The 9,233-nt window shown below is 44.3% G+C and overlaps 1 protein-coding gene across 4 annotated transcripts in view; it reads left to right on the top strand.

Annotated features, from left to right (window-relative positions):
- Nucleotides 1–9,233, top strand: part of LIPA (lipase A, lysosomal acid type) — a 38,718-nt gene that overhangs the window by 25,834 nt on the left and 3,651 nt on the right. For all 4 annotated transcript variants that reach the window (XM_006147613.3, XM_006147612.3, XM_014587519.2 and 1 more), the window contains exons 6-8: nt 181–317; nt 5,176–5,322; nt 6,217–6,288. In XM_006147613.3, the coding sequence (XP_006147675.1) occupies nt 181–317; nt 5,176–5,322; nt 6,217–6,288 (356 nt within the window). The remainder of the gene's footprint in view (nt 1–180; nt 318–5,175; nt 5,323–6,216; nt 6,289–9,233) is intronic.

Raw genomic sequence — 9,233 nt, 5'->3', positions numbered from 1 at the left:
TTCCTTCGAGGGCTTGCGTGGCTCTCAGACTGCCATTAGAGAGAAGCTTGAGTGGTGACGGTGTGTTTGCATAGTTCTCAGGCGGCCACTAGAGGGCGTCACAAGCGACCATACTTGCCTTTTCTGGGGGAAAAAGTCTCACAAGATGGAATTCCTGTTATTTTCCTTTTGTTCCCACAGGTTTTATAGCATTTTCACAGATTCCTGAGCTGGCCAAAAAAGTTAAAATGTTTTTTGCCCTGGCTCCCGTGGCTTCAATTCAGTTCTCTACTAGCCCCATGACCAAACTGAAAGGAATACCAGATCTTTTCTTTAAGGTACAGTTGACCCCTTCTCCCCTCCCACTGCTCACTGATTTCCTCTCCAGATCTGACCTCAAGCCTCTGGATCTAGGATGGCTATGTGGGATCTGCCTCCCTTAACCAGTAGCCCTCACAGGGCCAGTCCGAAAATATTTTGAACGTTCTCGGAGGTGCCCTTTGCTTCATGAGGTGACCCAGCACTCAGTAGCAAGCAGGAGACGGAAGACAGGAAAGGCACTGTTCCCACATGCCCAACCCCGGACACACTGAGGGACCCCTGAAGCCATGGCCAGGATGATAGCTTATAACATAGCCTTACGCAAACACCAGTGGCTCCACTGGGACTCAACCTGAAAGCTATGTGACCCCAAGTTTTGTTCTAATAGAAAACAACTTTCAGGACAAGGAATTTTAGGCCTGCTGAGATCATATGGCTCGTTCTATGTGTGTTATACATGTGGATTAGACGTTTACACACACACACACAGACACACACATGAAATCCCCTATGGAAACATATACTTAAAATCAGATAGAGCATACTTCATGAGTCTCTCAACAGCGTTCACAGGAAAAGCACACTACGCCTTGATCCCCAAACCTGACTCTCACCTGAGATGCAAGTTACTGCTCCAGGGACCAGCTAAGAGATAGCCCCTTCTGACTGAACTTATTTCAACGCCTTGGGTAATAGAAGCATCGATTTTCATTATAAGCAATGTGGAGGTACAAAACACAGGACACCTCGGCAAGTAATTCTTCTTCTGGTGCCTCCTTCTGGATGAGGCGCAGTGCCCAGTTTCGGTGTTTTCCTATAGGCCTTATGTGGAATTTGCATCCATACGGATATACCTCTCAGTGCATAGTGTTTCATTTTAACATAGACGGATGCAATCTATGTATGGTTCCTCAGACTGCATTTTTCACTCTCAGAGAGCTATTGTGCTAACACAGAAAAAACTACCACGTTCTTTTTGACTGCCGTAGAGTAAGTTCTGGCAATAAGGACCTGCCATTTACTTAGTGGTTCATTTACGGTAGTTGTTTAGGTTGTTGCTAATTTACGATTGCTGCATTTCTCCCCCGGTTCTGGAGTATGTCTGTAGAATGAATATGAAGAAGCGAAATTGCTGTGTCGTAGGAATGAGTGTCCTTACTTTAACACTTGGATATTATGATTTAGTATACTGCCTTGTAAAAGTACAAACATTTGGGACAGCTCCTGGCCTCCTGGTTAAGGAAACTGGATCCCACATGGCTGACTGCATAGTTTGAATCCTTACCCTGGAGGTTTGAGAAACACACAGGGCACATGTGTGTGCCCCAAATCCAGAGGGATGGAAAAATGGAAGAGGGGGGATTGTGACATGACCATGTCCCGTGGTGGGGTGTTTTCTTCCCCTCTCTTTCTTTCTCTCTGTCTCTCTCTGGTGAGCACATATGCCCTCTGACAAGTTAAAAAGAAAAAAAAAAGATAGGAAAAGAAATCTAAAAAAATACAAATTCTTGTTTCCCTTTTCTACCCTCCCATCTTCCATCCATCTCAGAGATTTCGTAAAATCTGGAGTGAGGACTGGGTTCTGTGTTTTCACAAGATACTCTGTTGATTTCTGACGTAAGCTCAACAGACTGCACGTTTCGGAACTGCAGTTCCAGACAGTGGTGCTTTTGAGTTCACTGGGAGCAAAGGAGTCAGGGAATACATGCCCATAAAACCTTTGAATGAGCTCTTCTGAAAAATGTATTTTGCTTCTGTGGAAATAATCCTTTTCTAAGACACAAAGGTATATGTTATGAAGATATCAACGTTGTTCTGAGCAGGCCGGCACGTGTAGAGGGTAAACTTTCCCCTATACGCTGTCCTACAATGGCAGTTTCCAGTGGGGTTTGTCACAGAGGTGCTCGACACTGGAGGCAAAGTCAATTTTGCCTCTCTCGTCAGCCAGAAGGCAAGCTTGTTTACTGAAACGTGGATCAGTGGTGCAGCATACCATTAAGTCGTTTTTATTCTAGAACTTCAAACTATGTGCATGCACTTCTCACCTGTGACCACTATGTAGTCTCAGAGCCTGGATTTTAAAAGCGATGCGTCTTTATATCACACGATCTTCTTTTCGTGTGATGTTTACTGTCTGGTTCTCTCCAGCTAATTCAGTGTGGTTTTCTGGAAAGGAGGAATATTTCTTTTTCTTTTTACTTTTTTTTTTTTTTTTTTTTTTTTTTTTTTTAGGCAGAATTTGCAACGAGGGACGGGAGATTTTGCCATAGGGCATGTGAGCTTGCCAGAAGGACAGAGACACAGAAAGGCAGAAATCACCCCCTCCCCCAGGGGGGATGGCCATGCTGCAATCCCTTCTCCTCCATTCTCCTCTTGGAGTTTTGGGCATGCCTGCACACACGCCTGGCATGCGTTTAAGCCACCAGGTCTCAGATATACTGAGGGATATATGTGGGAGTCCAGTGACATAACCATTATGGCATCTGATGGTCCCCAGAGAAGAGGAATATTTAAAGAAAGTTGGTATCTGTCTTTAGGGAGTGGTTAATCAGTTGTCTCGTAGAAGGCTGATTAAATAGAGGTCACAGACTGTCTCTGTGCAAGCCAAGTTTGTGAAGAGAAGTGTCAAATATGACCCATACAATGTTACAAATTTAAATTAGTTGCAGCCTAGGGGCTGGCAGGTGGTGTGGGGCGCTGGACTCCCACACAGCTGACCTTGTTTCGAGTCTCAGACCTGGTAGTTTGCTTTCTCATTTTCCCTCTCTCTCTCTCTGTCCCTCTCTGGTCAAGTTAAAATAAATAAATAAATAAGTTGCACCTTTAAAAAAGTGGGCTATTTAACATTGCTCTCATTGTAATCATTGGTTTGTCGGGTGGGGAGGGAGCCACAGTCCTGTGCAGTGTTGCGTGTTGCAGTCGGGCTGACCGTGAGCTCTGGAGCTCACCGAGTTCTCAGTACCCTGGTCGTCAGCTCTGAAGTGGTTGGCATTTTCTCTTTCTAGTTAAACTCATTTGTATTTCCTTGCCTCCTCGTATGAGGGGTCTTCAAAAAGCTCAAGGTAAATGGCCTGTCCTGAAAAAAACTATATGAAGATTTCAAATATTTTTGCACCAAAAAACACTCACCTCTCCCATGGTGTCTGGTGGATTGCTGGTACTCTGCATTTCTTGGCTTGCGAAAGCACCCCCTGACTCTCCCCACCATAGGGGGCCCTCATCAGCTTTTAACTTGATTCTACTATAAAGATCCTAGCTCAAAATAAAATCATTCTGGGGACCACCAGATGTCATAGCGATTATGTCATTGACTCATATATGGCTGACTTTGGTTGGAGTCCCAGACCTGGTGGCCATCACCCCCCCCGCCCCACCCCGGTGGTGATTTCTCACTTTCCCACTGTTCCTGTCTGGCTGTCTTCTTTCTCTAGGTATGTGCATTTGCCCTCAGGGGGGAAAAAAGGAAAGAAAAAGAAATAAATAAAAATAAAGTCATTCTGAGATATTGGGGCTCAAGACTTTAGCATAATTTTCTTTTAAGGAAAGACACCATGCAATCCTAAAACCACCTTTGGAGCCATTTGAGTTTTTCATACCTGCTTGTCCCTCCAGAGGATATGAGTGAGAGTGTAATTTAAAGGAGATACATTTGGGTTCAATGTAAGGAAAATCTTTTTCCTATTTTCTGGTGTATAAGTATGTGAAGACCTGCCTTGAGAACGTGGTGATTTTTCCCGAAGTACTTGCGTGTGGGTTCCATGGCCATTGGTTAAAAATGGTGTGGGCCAGGGGTTGGCAGCTTTTTCTGTGAACAGCCAAACAGTATGTTGGATTTGTGGATCTCGTGGTCTCTGTTGTAACAGTCCAGTCTTCTCTGGTAGCATGAACGCAGCCAGAGGCAGTGTGTAGAGATGATGTGGCCATGTTCCAAGAAAACTTTATTTATTAAAACAGACAGTGCTAGGGGCATGGGGATGAGAAATTATTATTTAACGGGTCATTGAATTTCAGTTTAGAAAGACAAAAAAGATCTGGAGGTAGACATTGGTGATAGCTGTATGACAGTGTGTATGCTCTGAAGGGATTGAGCTGAGCACTTAAAAATGGTAAAATGGCGACCAGCAGGTGGCATAGTGGTTAGGGTGCTAGACTCCCACATGGCTGATTGTGGTTCAAGTCCTGGACTTGGCAGCTAGAAACTCATTCCAGGTGCATGTGAATGCATGCCCAAAGTCCCAAGAGAAGGATGGAGGAGAAGGGATTGCAGCATGGCCATCCCCCAAGGGGGCCAATTTCTCACTTTCTGCCTCTTTATCTTTCCTTTGAGTACATAAGACCTTTAGCATAAATCTCTTTCTTAAAAAAAAAGATAAATGGCAAGTTTTATGTTATGTACGTATGTACTACCATGCTAAGTTTTTATTTGATTTTATTTAACAACTGCTGTCAGTGGGCTGATTTGCCTCACTGGCCAGTAGGATCAGATCAGACGCACACACTCCAGAGTAGACATGCTGATCAGCCTAGACTGTTTCTCGATCCTTTGGTCAAATAAATACTCTGTGGGGGCTGGCCCTGGGATGGGTGATCATTAAGGGTCCTTCTCATTGGCTAAATCCACTGTAAGCTTACTTGAGTTCTGTCTCTTTCTGTATCGTTGTGAGCCCTTAAATGCACACCTGTGGTGGTGATGTGTTGGCCAGCGTCCACAGAACTGAAAGTTCCAGTGCCCCGGTTTGAATGTCCACCTATTCCTGGGTGGCTCTGTGAGGCAGTGTGTGGACACCCTCAGCGAGAGCGTCTGAGGTGGGCGGTGGCGGCCTCTGTACCAGAGCGAAATGCTAAGGTAGTCTTGGGTTTCTTTCTGTTTCATAGGACTTATTTGGGGACAAAGAATTTCTCCCCCAGAGTGCCTTTCTGAAGTGGATGAGTACCCATGTTTGCACTCACGTCATTCTGAAGGAGCTCTGTGGAAATGTCTTCTTCCTTCTATGTGGATTTAATGAGAGAAATTTAAATATGGTATGTATGTTTAAGGAATTCATTTAAACTTGGACTGGTTTTGTTAGTTTACCTGTGAAGGTGCTTATTTGTGTAGGATGGTGTGGGAGAGGCAGTAGCAGCCCCATCAGAGCTCTGGAGGGTCTGTCACTAAGAGCTTCAGGAGTCACCGTGGCCTGGAGGACTTGGGCTGCTTCCCACGCTGTGCCTTCGTGGGGACAAGAGAGGGAAGAGCCCTTTCACAATGGAAGTCACAGGGTTTACACTTACCTTAATGATTAGTTTCTTCAAAACAAAACAAAACAAAACAAAACAAAACAAAACAAAACACACCCTAACAAAACAAAACACACCCTATAGTGTGTTTAAGTTCAGAATGGCCTTTTACATACATACACATACATACATGCACACACATATAAATGCATGTGTGTGCGTATTTATTTATCAAATGTAAATCCTAGGCTCGCAATAACAGTGATGTTTTTAAGCATGTTTGTAGTTTGTAGTGCTGTGTTTTGAGATTGGGCTTTAAAGTTCTGGAGTAAAGGCTCTAAGGAATTGTTTTGAGTGATATTAATTTTCCTTATCTTCTGATGATTAAAGTGTGACTGCTCTATATAATTTTGGAAATTCAGGCAAGTATGAAGAAGAAAGTAAAAATGACCTAATCTTACCGATACAACCCCACACTTAACATATGGTTGCAATTCCTTCGTGTGGACTCTGAGTTTGTGTCTGTATGTATTTTTATAGGATGTATTTGTCGTCAAAGGATTTTTCCCGGCCCCTGATCTCGTGTATTTGAGGTTATGGCTCTGTAGTTTTTAATACATTGAAGGGCAAAGGGAAACACCGATTGCCAATATCACCTCAACTCTGGTTTCATTCTTTATTTCAACATCTGTTTTGCAGTCTAGAGTCGATGTGTATACATCACACTGTCCTGCTGGAACTTCTGTGCAAAACATGTTACACTGGCACCAGGTAGGTGTTTCGGGAGCGCAGCTGGGTGTGTGCTAGGAAGGTCTGTGTGCCCATGAAGCTCCTCTCTGCAAACCTTTCTCAAGGGGAAAGACAGCCTGCTCACAATTCAGACTGGAACATCCATAGACAAAGCAGAGCTGAACCAAACACAGAGCCACTAACTCTTTCTAACTTCCCAGGGGGTGCTTGTGCTTGCCAAAGAGGGAGGGAGAGGAGAGGAGAGAGCGCCTTCTGTGGGGGATGGCAGTCCCTTCTCTCTGTCCTTCCTTTCAGGATTTGGGCATGCGCATGTGCCCAGTGTGTTCCTCCAGTCACCAGATCTGGGACTGGAACCATGCATTCGGCCATGTGGGATCCAGCTACTTCAATCACCATGCCTCAGACTGGCCCCACTAACTTTTAAAATACAGTTTTGATCATTTTATCACATATCACACAAGTAATGCATATTCATTCTATAAAATTCAGAAATTATATAGAGGCAAAAAAAATAATGAAAATAAAAATAAACCGCACAGTTGGCCATGTGGGACTCAGCTTCCTTAACTACCACACCACTGGCTGGTGCCAGATTCTGTATTTTTTAAAAAAATCTGCCCAGTGGAATTTTCTGCCTGACCTTGTTGGGAATCCCTAGTTCAGACATTCCCGATGCGATGCCTTGGTCTCCTTCCCCAGTGTTACAGTGTTGGTCATAGCTCTGTGGAGTGTTAGTAAAGGTACAGTTTGCTAAATGTAACCCAGACCTGCTGAGGACTTGAATTTCTGGGGGCGGGTGTGTCCCTGGGAGATGGATAGCAAGCACCTCTGATGTCCTCTACCATTTGAAACCTGCTTTCTTGGAAAAAAAAATTTAAAAAGGGACCAGCAGTTAGCATAATGGCTATGTCACTGGACTCCCGTGTAGTCGACTGTGGTTTGAGTCCCGGACCCGGCGGCTTAAACTCATGCCGGGCGTGTGTGTGCGTGCCCAAGATCCTGGGAGGAGAATGGAGGAGAAGGGATTGCGGCATGGCCATCCCCACTTGGGGTTGATTTCTCACTTTCTGTCTCTCTGTCTCTCTCTGTCTTTCTGGCAAGTGCATGTACCCTGTAGCAAAAACCTCTCCAAAAGAAAAAAATATGTGTGCGTGTGTGTTTGTGTGTGGTGGGCTTTACACACTATAAAAAGGGTATTTGGTATGATTTTTACTGTATATTTTAGGAAATTTTAGAAAATACATGAGTTGGAGAAAAGCACTTGTATGTTCACTGCTGAACAATACTACTATTAATATTTTTAATAATCTTACATTTTTTGTGTAATCATTCCCATTACAAAAGTAGGATCATGCCAACAAACAAATAAGGATCATGCTATGAAGACACGCACTTTGTTGTAACTTTTTGTTGAATTAAATGACATGGTATCTGTTAGTTACAGGCTAAGTTGTTGTATCAGAGACCCTAGAATAAAGCTGCTACATAAAGTATTTACTTCTTTGTCATCATACAGTTCAGAAATCAGTGGCCCAGACTAGTGAGGAGGTGGGAGAGAAGCTGTGTTCCATGAGGGCATGCAGGGACCCAGGTCCCGTCACACTGTAGCTCTGCCCTCCTTGGGGTGCTGTCCTCTTCTGCCGGGTGGCAGCTGGCTCACCTCTGTGTCTCCTCCACCCCAGGAAGGCAGGAGGGAGGAGGCTCAGGGCAAGTGGCTGAGCAAGGAGAGCTCAGAAGTGAGCACAGGGCCCTGGCCTAACTGCTTGCAGAGGGAGGAAAAAACGCCTCCTCTATCTATCCTGGCAGCCACATCTTAGTGGAAAGATGTGGGGGTTTGAGTACTGGAAGCAGGAAGGCAAGAACAGGCACTGGAAGCCAGTTAGCTACCTCTGCCATAACGGAAGGTCCTTTTCTGGGTCAGTAACCAAATTTTGAAAATATTGGGTTATTGGAAAAGCCATGACGCATTTTTGCATAGAAAAGCATAGAGAAATATGTCACGACTTTTCTGATGAACCGGAAGCAAGGACAGTTTCCTGTTTCTTGAATTTTATCTTTTTATTTTCTACTATGATAGTTTTTCCCTCTCTCTTTCTCTTGCTCTCTCTCTTTCTCTCTCTCTCTTTTTTTTTTTTTTTTTTACAATAGCAAACGCCCTTAAATGAACGCTCTTGTGTTATAGGTCTGTTCTCGTACATCAGACAGATGATTTTCTCAGGGTGGCACATTTGTAGACATACAAGTGAGAGGACAGGATATCCAAGACTTCCGCACTTATCTTTAGGACGTGCTGTGTTTAAGAAAGGTTGAGCTACTTCCATTCTCATTACCATTTGATACTTCAGAATATAATTTTAAATATCACTTTAAAACTGTCTTAATATTATAAGCATGTCCTCCTGTTCTTTTTTTTTTTTGGAGAAGTTTTTTCGCTAGGGCGTGTGCGCTCGCCAGCCAGACAGAGACATAGAGACAGAAAGCGAGAAATCACCCCCCAGGGGGATGGTCATGCCGCAATCCCCTCTCCTCCAGTCTCCTCTCCGGATCTTGGGCACGCACGCACACGCGCCCGGCGTGAGTTTTAAGCCACCGGGTCCGGGATGCGAACTGCGGTCGACTACGTGGGAGTTCAGTGACACAGCCATTACGCTAACAGCTGGTTCCCTGTCCTCCTGTTCTTTACACACACATACATATATCTCACATAAGTGTAACCATAGTGCATATTGAATTTCTTTTTTTTTTTTCTTTTTACAAATAAGTGGCCTTTGTTTGCCATAGGATACAAGTGCTCTCAGGAGAGAGACAGAGCAAGGGAAAGTGAGACTCAGTCTTCAGAGGAGTGGCCGTGATGTAATCTCTTACCCTCCATTTTCCTCTAGGGATTTTAGGGCACATGCACATGCACCCAGAGTATTTCTTTTTTTTTTTTTTTGGGGAGATTTTCATTGTAGGGCGCGTGGAGG

Source organism: Tupaia chinensis, unplaced genomic scaffold, assembly GCF_000334495.1.
Source record: "Tupaia chinensis unplaced genomic scaffold, TupChi_1.0 Scaffold000217_1, whole genome shotgun sequence".
In the NCBI taxonomy this organism is placed as follows: Eukaryota; Metazoa; Chordata; class Mammalia; order Scandentia; family Tupaiidae; genus Tupaia; species Tupaia belangeri.
The sequence above is the reverse complement of the archived record's forward strand: the minus strand, read 5'-3'. Positions and strand labels throughout refer to the sequence as shown.